General features: G+C 51.2%; 2 protein-coding genes across 2 annotated transcripts; both read right to left on the reverse strand.

Moving 5' to 3' along the window:
• Positions 1-1,606: 1,606 nt before the first annotated feature.
• DPEP3 (dipeptidase 3) lies at positions 1,607-5,999 on the reverse strand. The gene is made up of 10 exons (XM_077755503.1): positions 5,564-5,999; positions 5,098-5,224; positions 4,494-4,623; positions 4,263-4,404; positions 3,938-4,007; positions 3,633-3,809; positions 3,241-3,325; positions 2,669-2,744; positions 2,043-2,178; positions 1,607-1,952 (listed from the first exon to the last, which is right to left on the reverse strand). The coding sequence occupies exons 1-10, from the start codon at positions 5,824-5,826 to the stop codon at positions 1,719-1,721; spliced, it is 1,440 nt and encodes a 479-aa protein (XP_077611629.1). The 5' UTR covers positions 5,827-5,999; the 3' UTR covers positions 1,607-1,718.
• Positions 6,000-8,633: 2,634 nt separating this feature from the next.
• LOC144224566 (dipeptidase 2-like) lies at positions 8,634-13,450 on the reverse strand. Its single transcript, XM_077755633.1, has 10 exons — positions 13,046-13,450; positions 12,601-12,727; positions 12,206-12,335; positions 11,980-12,121; positions 11,622-11,691; positions 11,339-11,515; positions 10,878-10,962; positions 10,173-10,248; positions 9,094-9,229; positions 8,634-9,000 (listed from the first exon to the last, which is right to left on the reverse strand). Exons 1-10 carry the CDS (start codon positions 13,252-13,254, stop codon positions 8,743-8,745), a joined length of 1,410 nt encoding a protein of 469 aa, XP_077611759.1. The 5' UTR covers positions 13,255-13,450; the 3' UTR covers positions 8,634-8,742.
• Positions 13,451-18,844: the final 5,394 nt, after the last annotated feature.

Consider the following 18,844-nt stretch of genomic DNA (forward strand, 5'->3'; position numbering starts at 1 on the left):
CATTATGACCTCAGCCCAAGTCAGAGCTTAATGGCTGAGCCACCAGGCGCCCTCTTGTTTTCTTATTTAAAGTCTCAACCTGAGCATTCATCCCTGAACATTAAGTTTAATCCTTTCTGGGTTTTGTTTTGTTTTGTTTTTTGTTTTGTTTTGTTTTGTCAGAAGGCTCTACTCCAAACGCGGGGCTTGAACTCACAACCCCAAGATCAAGAGTTGCCTCCTCTACTGACTAAGTCAGCCAGGGGCCCCAGTTTTTAAAAAAACTTTTTATTGAGAAAAAAATATCCATATAGAAAAGTTCACATACCGTAAGCGTATACAGTGTGCTGAAATGTTCACAAAATGAACGCGCCCATGCAACCAGGACCCAAGACACAGCCCTTTGCCAGAAACCCAGAAGCCCTTCCTCACGCCCCCTTCTAGCCAACACATCCCCCAAAACTGACTGTACCAGCATGGATCAGTCTTGCCTGTACTTTATGTAAGTGGAATGACATAATATATATTATTTTGTACTGGCTCCTTTCACTTGACATTAATTTTAGAGATTCTTGCATGTTGTGTGTAACTGCCCGTGGATATATGTCTTCAGCTATAGTAAGAAAAATGTTAAACTGTCTTCCAAAACAGTGTTTATCCATTTAATCAGCCCAGCAGGGTATGCTTGTTGCTCCACATCCTCACTAACGCTTGGTGTTGTTCACCTGCTGAATTTTAGTTGTCTTCACTATGAGTTTTATTTTGCATTTCCTTAATGGCTAATAAGGTTGACTATCTTCTTATTGGCCAATTGAATATCCATTCTTGTAAAGTCCCTATTCAAATATCTTGCCCATTTTTATATGGGATTGTCTGTCTCTGGATATAAGCCTTTTGTCAATTATATATGTTGAAAATTTCTTACACTTTGGCTTCCTCTCTCCCTCTTGAATTTTAATGTTTTATTTATTTATTTATTTATTTATTTATTTATTTATTTATTTATTTATTTATTTTTTGAGAGAGCGAGAGAGACAGCATGAGCAAGAGAGGATCAGGGAGAGAGGGAGACACAGAATCTGAAACAGGTTCCAGGCTCTGAGCTAGCTGTCAGCAGAGCTGACATGAGAGACATGGGACATCATTGAGAGAGAGAGAGAGAGGAAGGGGCAAGGAGAGAGGGAGGGAAAGAGAATCCCAAGCAGGCTCCTCATGTGGAGCCCGATGTGGGGCTCAAACCCACAAACCATGAGATCATGACCTGAGCTGAAATCAAGACTCTGATGCTTAACCAACTGAGCCAGCCAGATGGCCCCTAGGTTCAGCTTCTTAAAAATAAAAACCCCCACAAATTTAAACCTTTCAGAGATTGGTAACCCACCCATTGTCACACTCCATCATGGGATCGACACCACACTTGAACTAGATTTATTTGTGCTCTTTTGTGGCCTCAGGCTTTTATCATAATAATATGGTAAGATGTCTCTGCCCTTCCCAAAAGAGATAAAGCTGGAGTCCTCTCATTTGAGCAGCTGAGGCTAGACCTACAAGACCCCTCAGCAACCAAGAGCCCACCAGACCCCATTCCCCTGCTCCCCAGAGAGCAGGAAGAACTTTCACACTTGGCTCCATACCCAAAATGTTTATTCTCAGCATACGCTTGTGCCTGGATGGCTGGGAAGGAGACTTTGTGAGACTTTGCCACAGTGACCTCCAGGGGACTGGCCAGGTCACCAGAGCTACAGGATGAGGACTGAGAAGGTGGCAGCAGCCAAGAGACTTAGAACAAAGTATGGGGAGGCTTTCGAGGGCCTCTGGAGGACCTGACTGATTGGCCACTTGGTCACCTTCAGGTGTGTGTTGAGGTGCTCACTCTGAAGCTGAGATAGGAGGTGGGAGTGGCAAGACCCGACCACCTGCCTATCTGGAAACTCGTCCTCCACAGGGTTCTGTCCATTGTTCTCCTCTCTCACCTGGGGGTGGAGTCAGCAGTTAGTGGCTTCCATAGCGCCCCCCTCACCTACTCAAACCACCACACCATCCTTTTGCCCAACCCAGCATACCTGTTCCACGCGTCTGAAGACCCGCAGCAGGTTTCCACGAAGGACACCCTGGAGCTCTTCCTCACTCCAGCCCCGACTCAGCAGTTCCTCTATCAGTACTGGGTACGTGGACACGTCCTCTAGCCCCCGAGGGAACCTGTGTGGCCATGAGCCTCCAGCTGTGGAACCTCAGCCCTGATCAGGATCAGGGTCTAGGGCCCAGTGTCCCACCAGCGCCAATCACATAGGTGAAATTGAAGACCACACTCTCCAGGCTACTGAATGTCACTTTGGTAGCTCCTTGAAGACAGAGCTTCTGTGGTATCTACCCCCTGAGCAGATGACTGGCCCACAACAGATCTGCAGAGCTGGGAGTGCAGCATGCACTAGGAGAAAGAGCTCTGCTGGGGCAGGGTGGCGGGGGAGTACTCAATGAATGTGATGATTTGGAGGGGGAGTGGGTCTGGCAGGCCAGAGGTGGGAGAGGGAGAGGCCAGGAAGCAGGCCCTGGGAGTGGAGAGATGTCAGGTGAGCTGGAAAACCAGAGCCTGTAGTTGAGGCCTGAAGTGTGGGAGCAGCATGGGATGGAGAGACTAAAGGACTCCCTGCCATGCCCTGCCCAAGACAAACCCCAGGGAAATACTCACCGACCAGACCCATCGTAATTCCCACCAATCCCGATGAACTCTGATCCAATGACAGCTCTGATGTGGTCAAAGTGATCTAGGGGGCAGGGGTTAGTGGTGAGCAGCACTACGCTGGAGTTAGACCCTGGGACCAGCCCTTGTCCGGGTCTGGGAACACTCAGCCCTGGCCAGTTCCCCTGCCCACAGCACTCCTGGCCATGGCAGCTGACTTCACGGAGCTCCTAGCCAATTGTGAGTTCTGAAATGACTAAAGGCTGAACAGTGTACCTTTAGCATTTTTTCTTCCCAGAAGCCACCTTGCCTCTGGGTTCCTTGAGAGCCCATCTGTCCTGTCCAGAGAAGTGAGAGCAAAAGACAGAGACAGGGGCAGTTGCTTCCCCCAAGCCCAGCAGCATTGACTATGGCCCCAGATCTGGGTGGCAGCGAAGAGCCGTGTCTCCTCTCCCGGGCTGTCAGAGGTCTTGCCCCTTGCCCAACAACAGGTGTGCTAGACTGCCGGGGCCGTCTGTCCTGAGGGCCCCCGCGGCCACAGGTCAAGCTAGAACTGCACAAGAAGTCAAAGTGAGGCTCACCTGCCACTGTGGACACATTAGCCAACAGGTTGCATGGTAGCACCCCCATGGACAGCGTCACCATCACAATGCCACCATTCTTCTTCTAGAAGGATAAAGAAATGGACACTCAGCCTCCTCAGTTTGGCTCTTCAGGCCTGATGGCCTGCCTTGTGCCCTGGGGATCCTGGTAAGACAGTGCTCAGTCCTGGTTTCAGGGGCTGGAAGAGGCTTCAGCTCTGGGTTTGTGGGAACCTGAGTAAGCTGATTTGGCCTTGATTTTCAGAGATGGGGGAAGGTTAACCAGCCGTGGGTCCAAAGGTGAGGCCTGGGCTAGTAGCTTTGTTCAAGGTGCTGAATGTTTGCATGGAGCACGCCCAGCTCTGGGTGTGAGGGCTGAGGTAGCTGCTCACCAGATGTTGCAGGATGTCATCGGGAACATTCAGCAAATTGTTGCACACAGCCCTGGCAGCTGAGTGGGAGAAGATCACGGGAGCCCTCGACACCTTCAGTGCTTGCCGTGCCAAGGTGTCTGACGCGTGCGACAAGTCCACCATCATGCCCAGGCGGTTCATTTCCCCTACCACCTTCTGCAAAGACAGGTTTTTTATTTTTGTTTTTTTTTTTTGAGTTGGGGGAGATGTCAAGGATGCACATACGTGTGCTCTATCTGTAAGCAGGGAACGTGTGGGGCAGGGAATGGAACAGGAGTCCTCACCTCGCCAAAGCTTGTCAACCCACTGACGTTGGTGTAGAAGTGGTGTTTAAACTTGGTGGAACTTTCTGCCCTGCAGGACAGCCAGAAGAAGGCAATCTCAAAGGCAACATAGTGGGCATCAGAGCCGGAGGACTCTGCATTCCCTCTGTTTGACCATCCACCCTCACTCTGGAATAGAGTAAGGACCTGGGCCAGCTGCTTTCTGGGAGTGTGAGGAACCTGCCAGGAGTCCAGCCTCCCTCTGCGGACTCCTCTGTCCTCCCCTCTCTGGCAGTTTCTCCACCATGTCATCTACCATTTCACCCTGGCTAGGCACTCTGCTCACCAGGGCGTGTTGCAGGTGAAGGTAAGTGTCAGGTAGCGCACCCCCAGCAGATAAAAACTGCGCAGCACAGAGAGGCTGCTGTCCAGTGAGTGACCACCCTCCACACCAATGAGGCAGGCCAGCTTTTGAGTGCTGTTCAGACCTAGAAGAGGGTGGATAATCAAGTGGTCAGGCCCCAGGATCAGAACCACCAGAGTGAGCCCCTAACTATCCCCCCATTTGCCAACCCACCTTTGGCTGAGGTCACAAGCTCCAGTTCAGAGTAGGAGGCACACATGCGACGAATGAGGTCAATCTGCTCCAGTGTGAGGCGCACAGCATCCTGGTCCTGGGTCTGGCATGGGGCTTGAGCTGACCAGAACTAGAGGTAGGCCCCGGGGGTCCAGAATGAGATTAGAATGGTTTCCAGTGTTCTTGGTCTGCCATCTTCCTCAGCCCCAAGGTGCTCATTTGGGTCAGTGGCCCAGAATGAAACACTGCATGACTCTATGGTATCCTGATGACTATTAAGCTTGCTGCCAGCAGCCAAACTGTGGACTATGAAATATCACTGCCTGCTGTTTGTCCATGTGCTAGGTGAATGCCCCAAGGCATTCTAACAGCCCCCACACTCACCAAGGATTTTCTGGTCACTTTCTGTGTGTCTCCACAGAACCTGGGTACCCATGTGGTTGGCCTAGCTTGGCCTCCAGAGCCCCCACATTCCCTGCAGTCATGTGATGACACATTATGTGTTCTACGATTCTAATTACCCAGAGGCCTGCCTGCCCAGGTTTCTGTGGCCCCAACATGCCCCAGCAGCCATTCTGTGGCACCCTGTGTATCCCTGTGGTACCTGGGCACCCACGAGGCCATCCTTGAGCTTGTCCACGCTGGTCTGGCCACGACTGAAATTGCGCAGGTTAACATCTTGTAGCCTGTTCTGGAAAAGCCGTCTCAGGAGCAGGGGCAAGTGGTTGTGGCTGGGGGCATCAAGACAAGGTTAGAGTGGGGGACATGGCCTCCAGGTCAGGCAGGGCATGTGGAGGTACCTGGTCGTGTCCTGTCCCCCCCTCCCCTCCCCCTCCCTCACTGTGTCACACAGACAATATGGAAAAACTCCTAAGGTGCACCCTTTGGGCAGGGGTGTGGGGGGAGTACACCAGGAACAGGGTAATGGGGGGAGGGGGCCTGGCTGATGGAGGAGAGTTCATCCAGGAGTGGGTGAGGAAGCCTCCTCACTAGCCCTACATGCTGAGGACCCCTTCCCCTACCCAGGAGTGGGCTCAGTCTCCACCTACCCCCACGCCGCACCTACGCACCCGTCCACGAGAGGGAAGTCCCGCATCAGGGCCCGCGCGCGCTTCCTCAGACTTGGTGTGCTGGAGGTGGCCGGCGTGGTCGGGGAACTAGAGGAGACCGTGGTCTGGTTGCTGGGGGCTCCGGGTGTGGTCGGGGCGCTGGGGATTCCGGGAGGGGTCTGGGCACGGGTTACCGGCCGCTGCAGCAGAGACAGCAGGAGCAGCAGACGCAGCAGAGGTCGCCAGCGAAGCTCACGGGGACCCTGGAAGCCCAAGGACCTCATGCTGCGCAGGGCCAGCCGGGCGGGCAGTGGCCGGTCTCTAGAGGAGGGGCGGCGAGGGGCAGAGGGCGATTCGTGACCTAGCCGCGTGGCCTCGTGAAGAGGGGTTGGAGTCAGAATGAGCAGGGATCTGCGACGCAGCAGCCGCACAGCGTGGCCACAGGGGGCGACACAGAACTCCACCCCCAACTAGGAGGGCCCCCCAGTGGCCCCGACCAGTCTCTGCAAGGCGCGAGAGCACGTGAGTGGGAGCGCGGCAAAGAGAGAGGGAGAGAGATCCCAAGCAGGCTCCATGCTCAGGGCTGAGCCTAACCCACGCCGGATCCCATGATCATGACCTGAGCAGAAATCGAGTGGGATGCTCAACCGACTCAGCAACCCAAGGTGCGCCTATATTTCTTAAAAATGAAATTTAAGGGGCGCCTGGGTGGCTTAGTCGGTTAAGCGTCCGACTTTTGCTTGGGTCATGATCTCACGGTTCGTGGGTTCGAGCCCCGCGTCGGGCTCTGTGCTGACTGCCAGCTCAGAGCCTGGACCCTGTTTCAGTCTGTGACTCCCTCTCTCTCTGACCCTCCCCTGCTCACGCTGTCTCTCTCTCTCGCCCCTAGAAATAAAAAACATTTTTAAAAAAATGAAATTTAAGAATAATATGGGAAACCATTTTGTTTTAGTAACTAGTATCGAAATTTGCTTTCTGTACAAAAAAATTTGTAGATTCTAAATATTAATTATAACCATCTTGAAAAGGGGGCAAGCCACTCCCTGGTCAATTTATGTCACATCTTTTTCTCTAATATGGTCATCCTGGCTGAGGGATGTGGGTAGTGCTGCTGAGAGCTGGCCTGTTTGGTAACAGATCAGTGGAGGCACCACAGCAGCTGAGCCTTGAAAGGATGGGGTCTGCATTGGGGAGGGGAGGTGGAGAGGGCATCCCAAACTGGCCAATAGCTCAAGCAAAGGTCTAGTTAGGACAGGATGGTTGTCTGTAAGGGAAGAGCTAGAAGGTCCTCAAAGGCATAGAACAGTGGGATAAGAATTCTTGCGGCTAAGAACATGAGGGGTCTTGATCTGACATGACTTCATGTGGGGAAATCCTCCTTCAATGCAAGGCAGTTTCCAGGATGGCCAGAGGCTTGGGCAGTATAACTCATTGTTTTCTGCAGAAAAAACCCTGACACAAGGGAAAGTGATCTCAGAACTGCATTTGGGTGGCATCTGGGTCTCCTGGACTGGCATGAGGTCCTACCAGGCTGAGAGGGGCCTATATCAGACTAAAATCTGAATTGTCCCCCTTCTGTATCTGTGTCTGTCACCTGTTCTCCCACGTGGGCTTCCTGATAAGCGGGGCTCCCCTTTTGGGTGCCAGAAGAAGGTCTTGACCTCTGGCCACCACTGCCTCCTGTCCATCACTGCTCCCTTCTCATGCCTAGGGGTTAAGGACTAAGTCTGACCCTGCTGCCTTCAGATTTAACTATCTCAGAAGAGAGGGAGAGAGAGAATGTTTATTCTGGTCTCATATACCAAGCTGACTTGCCATGGGAGGTCTTCGTTTAAGTGATATAAACAACATAGTGAATGATGAATTTGCTAATAGTTTATCAAAAGTTCAGAAGTATTGCACATACAGCTGTTCCTATAATAGTCTTAGGTGAAAGTAGAGAGCATTATGTTTATAATTGATTTTTAAAATCATTTATTTATTTATTTAAATGTTTATTTTTGAGGGGGTAGAGGGGCTCCAACCCATGAACTGCGAAATCGTGACCTGACCTGAAGTTGGACGCCCAACCGATCACCCAGGTGCTCCTATAACTGATTTTTAATGTTAGTGAATTATTACATAAACACCATTTCACATGTCTGATTTTGTTTGACTAAGTAAATCAGACTTCTACTCTTTCTGAGAACAACTGGAAATGTTGGGCAAAATATAAAAAGGATCTTCCTGAAGACATCATAAAGTTAAACAAGATACTAAAAAATGTGAGTATCCAAGGAAAGTGGAAACCTAGAGATGGGCCTAAGTTTGAGGCTGGTTCTTCCACTAGGGGTGTGGTGCTCTAAAGAGGCAGAGATTAGTGTCCAGGATCCACCAAAGTAAGGAGAATCCTGATGAACACTTAGTTTTGAGTTGGAACACAAAAATATGCACCTAGGAGAAAAAATGAATTAGAATCAGTGCCCTTTACCCCAGGCCTGCAGCAATTCTGGTTATTAAGCAATTGTCTCTCAAGTCCAGATGCAGTCTTCTGTTCTAAGCTCTGTGAGGCTGGGGCTCAAACTTTGAGTTTATTTATTTATTTATTTTTTGAGAGAGAGAGAGAGAGAGAGAGAGAGAGAGAGAATGAGCAGAGGAGGGGCATTGAGAAAAGGGGACAGAGAATGCACTCTGCACCTCTAGGGAGGTTCAGTCATTGAGTCATTGGAAGCCCATGTACCATCGTGTAGTCTAGCATTTGGGCTCTGTCCAAATAGGAACAAAGATCATTTGTGATCTAGGCAGGTTCCTTTCTTGGGAATCTGAATCAGAGTTCCCTTCAAGATCCCCAGGTGGTGGTCAATAGGTCAGGATGTGGACTGAGTAAGTGACTGAGAGGCAACCCAGAGGAAGGTCCACTCTCCCACAGCCAGAGCTACCCATTGTCTTCTTCTAGTGCTGAGCCCAACCATTTGGGTCTCCTCAGGCCACGCTAGTGAGACTCAGGTTTTACTGGAGTAACTGGTGGCTGAATTGCAGGGTCCTCCACCAACTACCAGAATTGGGAGCTGGCACCACCAGACCCCACCACAGAGAAGGACACTCATGCCTGTTTCCATGTGTAAAACATTTATTTTCAGGAAATGCATCTGTCTGCACGACAGGTGGACATTGTGGGGTGTCTGCAGCTGCTGTAGTAACATCTGGTAGGATTAACTGGGTCACCAGAGCCACAGAATGAGGACTGAAAAGGCAGCAATAACTGTGAGGCTTGGAGCCACATTGGGGGAAGATTTTGACAATGGCTGTTTAGGTGACCGCTTAGGTGTCCAACGTGCCGAAGTCTCAGTTACTTTCTGGTCTGGAGCCAGATTCTGTGTCTGACGCAGACGTGAAAGAACAGAGCGGCAAGAACTGCCCAGCTGCTCATCCGGGAACTCGTCTTCCAAGGGGCTTTGCCCCTTGCTTGCCTCCCGTACCTGGAGGTGGCAGTAAGTAGTCAGCAGCTCCCACAGCAGCCCCAACACACTTGCTCAGACCCCTGAGCAACTCTTTTGTCCAACCCAGCATACCTGTTCCACCTGTCCAAAGACCCGCAGCAGGTTTCCACGAAGCACACCACGGAGCTCTTCCTCACTCCAGCCACGACTCAGCAACTCTTCTATCAGAACTGGGTATGTGGACACGTCCTCTAGCCCCTGAGGGAACCTATATGGTCATGAGCCAATCAGCTGTGGACCTGCAGCCCCGTTCCCTGTTCCTGACTCAAAACTACAGCTCTATGTGTCCAGGGTCTACTGAATCCCAGCCCTGGTCTGACATGGGAAATGGACACTTGGACAGAGTAAGTGATTCACCCTTGTTCTTCATTCTGCAGAAGGAAGCTCCTAACGTCTTTGAATGTTTATAAAAACTCATTGAATTATACTGTTTGGATCTAGGCCTTTCACAGAATGCAAAGTTTTCCTCCATTGATAAAAAGAAGAAAAGCTTTTTAATTTATTTTTGTAGTTTATTTATTTATTTTGAGAGAAAGAGAGTATAGGGAGGGAGGGAGGGGGAGGGAGAGGGAGAGACAGAGAGAGAGAGAGAATCCCAAGCAGTTTCCACACCATCAGCAGAGAGCCCGATGCAGGGTTCAAACCCACAAATGGTGAGATTATGACTTGAACTAGAATTAAGAGTTAAACGCTTAACTGACTGAGCCACCCAAGCGCCCCGAGAAGAAAAGCTTTTTAAGACCCAGCTGCAGGTGGAGGAGTTGGTCAGTCCACACACCAGACCTTGCTGAGTCCACTCAGAAGCAGTGGGTCACTGGCATGTGGCTGGCTCAGGAGGAAGAGAATATGACTTTTGATTTCAGGGTCATGAGTTTGAACCCCATATTGGGTGTAGAGATTACTTAAATAAATAAAACTTAAAAAAAAAAAAAGCTGTGGGTCTGCTGGCACTATGGTGGGTACATCTGCTGGACAGATCATGACCTAGAGGTGGGGCCAATGGGTCACAGACAAACAGAAACAGACTCTGCATGTGGGGAGATCCCAGGTGAGCCTAAAAGCTATGAGGACCACGGTGTGGTGGGCATGGTGACTATCAAGGCTCTATTGTGGCACAGCTAGCCCCAGAAGAGCCCCAGAGAAGCACTTACCATTTAGCCCCATCGTAATCTCCACCAATCCCAATGAATTTGGATCCAATGACTGCCTTTATGTAGTCAAAGTGATCTGCGGGATCAAGAGTCAGCAGTGTGGGGCTTCTAGGGCAGGGGTGAGGTGGGGACTGGACTCTACTGATTCCCCTTCTTGCTGCCTATAGGCCATGGAGGCCAATTCCTTCATGGCCTGGCACCCAGTATGCCACCCTGAGGAGGCTGATTCCAGATGGCTCTAGACTGGAATTTAGATTTGGAGTGGACCCCATCTGGCCATTTCTCATTCAGGATTCACCCTGCTTCCAGTCTCCTAGAGAACCATGGGGGCCCCTTTCCATGGGTGTGGAGGATGAGAGATGAACAAAGAATATAACTGACAAAGACCAAAGAGACTTAAGGGGCCTCCCAGTCCCTTGGCCAGAGGCAGGGTCAGGGATCTTTGGGAGCCCCTAGAGGGGTGCAGATGGTTGGCACCTGGGCTCTGTGTCTGCCTGCCTCCTTTATACCCATTAATATTGTAGTATCAAAGTTGTGTCTTCAGTTCCACATGGCACCAAGGTGCCTTAATCTGTGCATCATTGAGTTTTTGGGCACTGTGCCTACTGCCAACAATGAATCAGACCTCTAGGGCAGTTCTGAGGCCCTCCCGTCAAGGCTTCAGGTCCAAATCAGAGCTATTCAGAGAGCCCAGGTAGGGCTTACCTGCCACAGTGGACACATTGGCTAACAGGTTGCACTGCAGCACCCCCACTGACAAAGACACCATCACGATACCACCATTCTTCTTCTGCAGGGGTGGACAAATGGACACTCAGCTTGGCCCCCAGAACAACCACTTGCCTCTACGCTCCTGTGAGGAAGGTGTTCAGCTCTGGCTTTGAAGTCAGAGGAGATTTCACCTCTCTACTCTCTGGGTTTATGTGAATGGAGGAGGTTGAGGTGTAAATGTCTTGACCCTGGGAGGCTTATGGAGTAGAGGAGTATTTACCACTTAGAACCCCCATACCTGGGTTCAAGAATTCAGGAGCTCTGGACTGTGGGTTTGTGGGGGCAAAAGATGTTCAGCCTAGGGTTTGAGGAAGTTGAGGGAACAGGGGCTCAGGTTCAAGGGCTCCTGGTTTAAACCTCTTGCTTTAGGTTTGCGGGTCAGGGCAGTCTCTCACCAGAAGCTGCAGGATATCATCAGGAATGTTCCTGGCATTCTGGCACACACCCCGGGAAGCTGAGTGGGAGAAGATCACAGGTGCCCGTGACACTTCCAAGGCTCGTCGTGCCACAGCATCAGAGACATGGGACAAATCTACCATCATGCCCAAGCGGTTCATTTCCACCACCACTTTCTGCAGAGACAGGTTGGGGAAAGAGCGTCAGGGGTGCACATGTGTGTGCATTTATCTGTAGGAACTGGTGGGGCATGCGGGGCAGGGTATGGAATCAAGGTCTCACCTCACCAAAGCTGGTCAGCCCGCTGACATTGTTATAGAAAGGATGGGTGCCCTTAGCTGAGCTCTCTGCCCTGCAGGATGGCCAGGAGGCAGTGTGAATGGTGGCCATGAGTTGGCCACAAGAGCCTATGGAACTCTCTATACCTGCAACCCCCTGGGGCAAGAGCAGGGATCCAAGCTGGGCTGGGCCTGGCAGGAGGGAGTCCCTACTGGGAATCCAGTCTTGCTTTGCAAACCCATGCTCTCCTCCCCACTCCAGGGTCAGTACCAGATCCCAGGGGTAAAGCTTGGTCTGAGCCCCAGTATGATCTTGGGCAGATCCCTCATCAGTGGGTGCATACCATCTGTACTGTGCTCACCAGGGTGTGTTGCAGGTGTGAGTGAGCGTCAGGTAGCGCACACCCAGCACATAGAAGGTACGCAAGACGGAAAGGCTACTGTCCAGTGAGTGGCCACCCTCCACACCAATGAGGCAAGCCAACTTCCGGGTATTGTTCAGAGCTGGGGGCAGGTAGGTCAGGTGATCACTTTCAGAGGCTGGGGTATCTCAATCAAGTGCCTAATACCCCCCACCTGTCTACCTACCTTTAACTGAGGTCACAAGCTCCAACTCAGAATAGGAGGCACACATGCGGCGGATGAGGTCAATTTGCTCCAGGGTGAGGCGCAGAGCATCTCGTTCCTGGGTCTGGCATGGGACGTAGGCTGACCAGAACTGGAGGAAGGCCAGGGGTTGGAGGTCCCTGGGTTTCTCATAGTCTCCACAGCTCATACAGCAAATGTGGTCACATGTAATGCATTGCTTGTTTGGTGGTACTTGGATGCCCACCAAACGGGTTCACTGTAACCCCTGTAGCCCCCAGAATCCATGTTGTAGCATTGGGGGTGGGGCGGTCCTATGCTGAGTTCCCATGTGACTAACTCATGGTTTCTGGGGCCCCCAAACTCCCTCTCAGCCATGCTATGTGTCCCTGTGATACCTGAGCACCCACGAGACCGTCTCTAAGCCTGTCCAGGCTGGTCTGGCCATGGCTGAAATTGCGCAGATTAACATCCTGTAGCCTGGTGCCATAAAACTGCCTCAGGACAAGGGGCATGTCGTTGTGGCTGGAGGGAGAGCAAGGCAAGGTCAAGTCAGAGGGAAATGGGTGGGCTCTTTAGACCTTGGGATCAGGCAGGATATGTGGCCAGCATTGGGGGGGAGGATGTCCCCCACACCACACTGTCACAGACCATACTAGGACCCCTTGTTGCTAGGGGAGTTCCCACCAGAGAGGGAGTGAAAGAGGAAGGGAAAAGGCACCCATGGATAATGGGAGAGCGCATCCAGGGGTGATGTGAGAGAACTTCCTTAGGAGCCCTGACCCCTTCCCATGCCGTAGAATGGGCTCAGTCTCCACCTGCCTCCACACCGCACTTACGAACCCGTCCACGAGAGGGAAGTCCTGCATCAGAGCTCGCGCGCGCTCCCGCAGACTTGGGGTGCTGGAGGTGGCCGGCGTGGTCGGGGCGTTGGGGGTTCCCGGAGTGGTCTGGGCGCCCGTTAAGGGCGGCAGCAGGAGCAGCAGGAGCAGCAGAAGCAGCAAAGGTCGCTGGCAGAGCGTGGAGGTACCATCGAGGCGCAGGGGCCACATGCTGCACGGGCCGGACAGGTGGGCAGGGGCCAGTCTCGAGTACCTGAGGGGCGACAGGGGCAGAGGGCGACGATGGAGTCCCGACCGTCCACTCGAGCCACCCGGCGGCGCGGTCTCCCAAGGGGAGAGTGGAGTCACAGGACCCCAGACTCAGGCGTGGAAAGCCGCGACGCCGAGCAGCTTGGCAGCCAGGGGAAGGCACGCCCTCCCCTTTCCCCGCCCCCCTGTCCTAGCCTACAGGGCTTCACTAGAGGGGCGGGCTCTCTGCTCATACCCCTCACCCCACCGCCAGCGCTCTGAGAGGCTGACCCAGGTTGCTCTGCCACTACCTCTAACCTTGCCCTCCTAGAGAGAAGACGTGGTATTGCTCCTTTCAGAGTATAGCCCTTGGCTCTGAGGCCTCTGTAAACAACATCATGTCCCCATCTACCTGCCTCCCGCACTGGCCACCCTGAGGGCTGCAGGCAAGTGTCTCTGGCCACAGTACTCTGGGCTCTCAGATTCCTGGTGCTGAGCCATGTGGGAGTGGGGGTGGGGGTGGGAGGAGAAAGTCTCTTAACCTTGTGGACTTTGCATTCAGGAAGAGGCCCTCTACCTCTGACCTCTCTCTTCCCTACCTTACTCCCTTTCCTACATGTCTGTCCCCTGGGACTCGCGCCAGAGGATTCCCCAGTTCTGGCTGGAGTTCCCAGGGGACAGACATGTAGATCTGGCTACCACATTCTGTTATGTGGCTTTCAAGTTCTGGGGAGTGTCCCTCTGGCCTCTTCCGTCTCAGCAAATGGCACAAATCCTCTTTCCCACTTCCCTTGCTTCCTACTACCACAGGGCCTTGTTACATGCTATCCCCTTAGCCTTCAACTGGTGTGGCTGTTGAAGCAGGGCCAGCACAGGAAATCTTGACACCAGGGAGGGGTATGTGAGTAAGCACTTTCTCTTCTAATTCTTCACCTACGCGGTGTTTACCTAAATCAAGAGGAGGGAGTGTTAGAAACAGGCTTCTCCTGGGACCAAACGGTTCCCCCTCCCCCACCTATCTCCAGTGTATTATAAGAATATGCAAGGAAGAAAAATGGCAGACTGAGTAGTAATCACACAGACCACTTCACACGCTCATAGGGGGGGAAGGAGTAGGGAGCTTCCTCAGTAGCCACCATTGCCAGGTGATGTTCATCCTCATTCAGGGCTCCCTGCTCCTAGAGACTCATGCTGCCCCTGCTTCTTTCTGGGTGTTGTTCTGGTTCCCTTGCCACGATGACTGACATAGCCAAATTTTCAAGAAACAACGGTCTCCCTGGTTAGGAGACAGCTTGGCCACCACGGACACACATCCTCTAATCACAAAGCTGAGGCTACCTTTCCGGAGGTGGCCAATAGCTACCACATTTTCCTTCTTCAAAAGTCAGCCAGAACTATCCTTGCTAGAAGTGCAGTAAGCACTAATGCATCTCTGGTTCCCGCTTCACCTGGCCTTCTCCCGAATCCCTAGCTTTGTCTTCCACGTCCTTGCCAGCCTTTCTGCCCATCTCGGGTCTCTTGCAGCCACGCTCTGTCTGACTTCAGGCACTATGGAAGATCCAGTAGACAAGGTTCCCAGAGCAAAGTCACAGTGGTGTCTGACAGGCTTTGGGTGTCTGACTGGGCTGCTTCCTGGGACCAGATATTCTGGTGATTTAGGTGGAAAGCGCACAGGGCTTGGGACTCCCGTCGTGCATGTTGTCCCATGTTCTTGAGGTAGTGCCATCAGCTGGGAGGAGGCTAGAGGGGCATGAGGTACAGGAGTTCTACTGAGGAAGGTCCTACAGGGAGTTCCTGGGATTCAGATGGCACCTTCTGAACTGTGATATACATTTGCCTAGAGAGGGGGGCATATCATGGAGAACTCTGACAAATCAAACCCTCTTTGATGACTTACCCTCTTCCTTCTTTCCTTCCTTTATTCTCTTTCTTTAATTTTATTTTTAAGAGAGAGAGAGAGAAAGAGAGAGTGAGGATGAATGAGGGAGAGGAGTAGAGGAAAAGTGAGAATTCCAAGCATGCTTCATGCTCAGTGGGGAGCCCGACACAGGGCTTGATCCCACAACTCTGGGATCACAACCTGAGCCAAAATCAAGAGTGAGACACTCAATGGACTGAACCATCCAGGTGCTTCTACCCTCTTAAAATTTTTAAAAAATTTTTAAATGTTTTTTTATTTATTTCTGAGAGAGAGAGACAGTGTGAGCAGGGGAGGGTCAGAGAGAGAGGGAGACACAGAATCTGAAGCAGGCTCCAGGCTCCGAGCTAGCTGTCAGCACAGAGCCTGACATGGGGCACGAACCCACAAACTGTGAGATCATGTCCAGAACCGAAGTTGGATGCTTAACTAACTGAGTCACCCAGGCTCCACTTAGAAATTTTTTTTTAATGTTTGTTTATTTTTGAGGGAGAGAGAGAGAGAGAGAGCGCATGCACGCACATGCACAAGTGGGGGAAGGGCAGAGAGAGAAGGAGACCGAGGCAGGCTCTAGGCACTGAGCTGTCAGCACAGAGCCCGATGCAGGGCTTGAACCCATGAGCCATGAGATCATGACCTGAGCTGAAGTCGGCTGTTTAATGGACTGAGGCACCCAGGTGCCCCATGTCTATCCTCTCTACAAAACAGGAATGTGGGGGCACCTGTGTGGCTCAGTCAGTTAAGCATCCAACTCTCAGTTTTGGCTTAGGTCATGATCTCATGGTTTGTAAGATTAAGCCCCACGTTGGGCTCTGTGCTGAGTGCAGAGCCTGCTTGGGATTCTCTCTCTCCTCTCTCTCTCTTCTCCTCACCCCATACTCTCTCTCTCTCAAAATAAATAAACATTAAAAACAAAAACAGGGGTACGTGGGTGGCTCAGTTGGTTGAGCGTCTGGCTTCGGCTCTGGTCATGATCTCACCGTTCACGGGTTCGAGCTCCGCTTCGGTTTCTGTGCTGACAGGTAGCTCAGAGCCTGGAGCCTGTCTTTGGATCCTGTGTCTCCCTTTCTCTCTGACCCTCCCCTGCTCACGCTGTCTCTCTCAAAAATAAATAAAAATACATTTAAAAAATTTTAAAAGAACCCAAAACAAAAACAGGAACACGGATGAGCCTCAGATTGCTCAGGTTCAGGTTTGCTGGCATCTTTCTCTCCCCCCGCCCCCCCCCCTTTGCCTTTGCTGCCTCCTCCTCACAGAAGTCTGCAGTGGCTGGTCCTGCGAAACTGGCATGTGAATTCAGTGAGGCCATCAGCACCATAGTCTGGCCCCTAGTACCACACCTGCACACAACAAATGTTCAACCAACATTTGTGGAAGAGCTCAGGAGGCTTCTGCCTTTCCCCTTTAGGGAGTAAGAGCATGGGACAACAGTAACAACACGTCAGAGCAACCAAAGTTACTGTGTGTCCAGAACGGTACTACCAGTTTGATGTGTTTCAGTCCATTCAATCTTGACAATAGCCCACAAGGTAGGTTTTTACCAGCCTCATTTTCTAGGCGAGAAAATTGAGATTCATCTAGATGAAGCCAGCAGGTGGAGCTGATTTCTGAAACCAAAATTCCCCTACTCCTAGATTTTTCAAGCTTTGATCCCTCTAATTCTGTGATCCATCTGTAACCACTTCAGGTATGAAGCAGTTGCCCCAGCTAATAGATGCCCTTTGTTAACCTCTTTATCAAGAGTCTGTAGGCCTCCCTGAATCCAAATCCACAACACTGGGCAGGGGGATTCATGAATTTGGGGTCAACTTGTGAGGACAATGGGACTGAGATTGTGGTGGAGGAATGTACTTAGTCTTCTGACTTCCAGGGCTCTCTGGGACCCCAGGCCAGAGTTACTCAGCGTTTTTATCTCTTTGGGTTCCTCCTCTGTGGGTGCTCCAGGCCCTGAAGGAAGAGAACTTTGGAGAATGACTGCCAGCCATTTCGTAAGGTCTGTTCTGCTTGCTTCTGCACGTGCCACTCACCTCCTGTTTACCACTGTCAGGCTCGCCAAAGTTGGGCTAGACTGGCTCTGTCTTCAGTGTGGCCTTGTGGGACATAAGGAAGCCATCTGGGAAAGCCAGCAGTGGTAGAGAGAGTAGCCTACTAGCCCTAGGACAGAACCCTCCTTGAACCTGACTGAAGGGGAGGAAAGTTAGGTAGACCAGCAGCTGGACAGGCAAATGACCACATGACACCCTTCTGGCCAAGTCAGATAGGGGTTCCATGGACTTCTTGACTTCCAGCTGCTGCTTCTCTCACCAGGAGGGGCCTCAGGTCCCTTACATCATGTGTTTGTCTAGACATTCCCTACTGATCACTCCCTGGAGCTGGCCCCTTACTAGGGTGTGCAGCGAGGGGGCTGGACGAGTCTTCAGTTGTCTACCACACCTGCTGACATAAGCATCCAGAAGGGTGGGCTGTGTGGATACCAGGTGTTGGGAACCTGCTCTGACCAAACAAACATCTACCATCTGGCATATGTGATTCATCATTTGGCCTCAAGTTCAGACATGCTATCTCTTTGCTCAACCTAGCCTGCTCTTCTCTGAGGCCTGTCAGATCTGCAACCACATGCTGTGCACAGCGTCCCCTGCCTCACAGCGTTTGTGCTTCCTGTTTTGTTTTTTTTTTTTTACAAATAGTTTATTGTCAAATTAGTTTCCACATAACACTCAGTGCTCATCCCCACAAGTGTCCTCCTCCATGCCCATCCCCCCCTCCCCCCACATCCATCAGTCCTCAGTTTTTGTCAGCATTCAAGAGTCTCTCATGGTTTGCCTCTCTCCCTTTCCCCCACCATTTCCGCCCTTCTTCTCCCCCTTGTTCCTCCGTCAAGTTCCTCCTAATCCTCCTATACGTGCAAACATATGATATTTGTCCTTCTCTGCCTGACTTATTTCGCTCAGCATAACACCCTCAAGGTCCATCCACGTTGCTACACATGGCCAGATTTCATTGTTTCTCATTGCCATGTAGTATTCCATGGTATAGATAAACCACATCTTCTTGATCCATTCATCTGTTGATGGACACTTAGGCTCTTTCCATGTTTTAGCTATTGTTGAGAGTGCTGCCATAAACATTGGGGTACATGTGCTCCTATGTATCAGCATTTCTGTATCCCTTGGGTAAATTCCTTTATGCTTCCTGTTTTTATTCAGGAAGCCTGCCTTCCTCCACCTGGCTGCCACGGCTCCCACAAGCTAGTGTATGCTATGAAGCTAACCAGCTGAGTCCCCTCGATTCCAAATCTGGCTGGACATCAGGCTGTACCTGATGCTGCCCCCCCCCTTTTTTTTAACTTATTAGGATAATTTCAAACATAAAGTAGAAGAGTATATTGAAACACCTATGTACCAATCATCCAGCTTCACCAATTATGGATGGCCCATTTTGTTTCATTTATACGTTACTCATCCCCTTCTACAGAATATTTTTAAGGCAAATCAAACATTCCATCCATGTTTAAGCTTGCATCTCTAAAGATAACAGCTCTTTTTGAAAGACAACTACGATACCATTATGGCACCTAAAAGAGTCAACAATACTTGTTTAATATCATGAATTATCTATCATGTTCAAATTTCCCTGGTTGCCTAATTTTTAAAT

Source organism: Crocuta crocuta, unplaced genomic scaffold (genome assembly GCF_008692635.1).
Source record: "Crocuta crocuta isolate KB4526 unplaced genomic scaffold, BGI_CrCroc_1.0 scaffold152, whole genome shotgun sequence".
Lineage (NCBI taxonomy): Eukaryota > Metazoa > Chordata > Mammalia > Carnivora > Hyaenidae > Crocuta > Crocuta crocuta.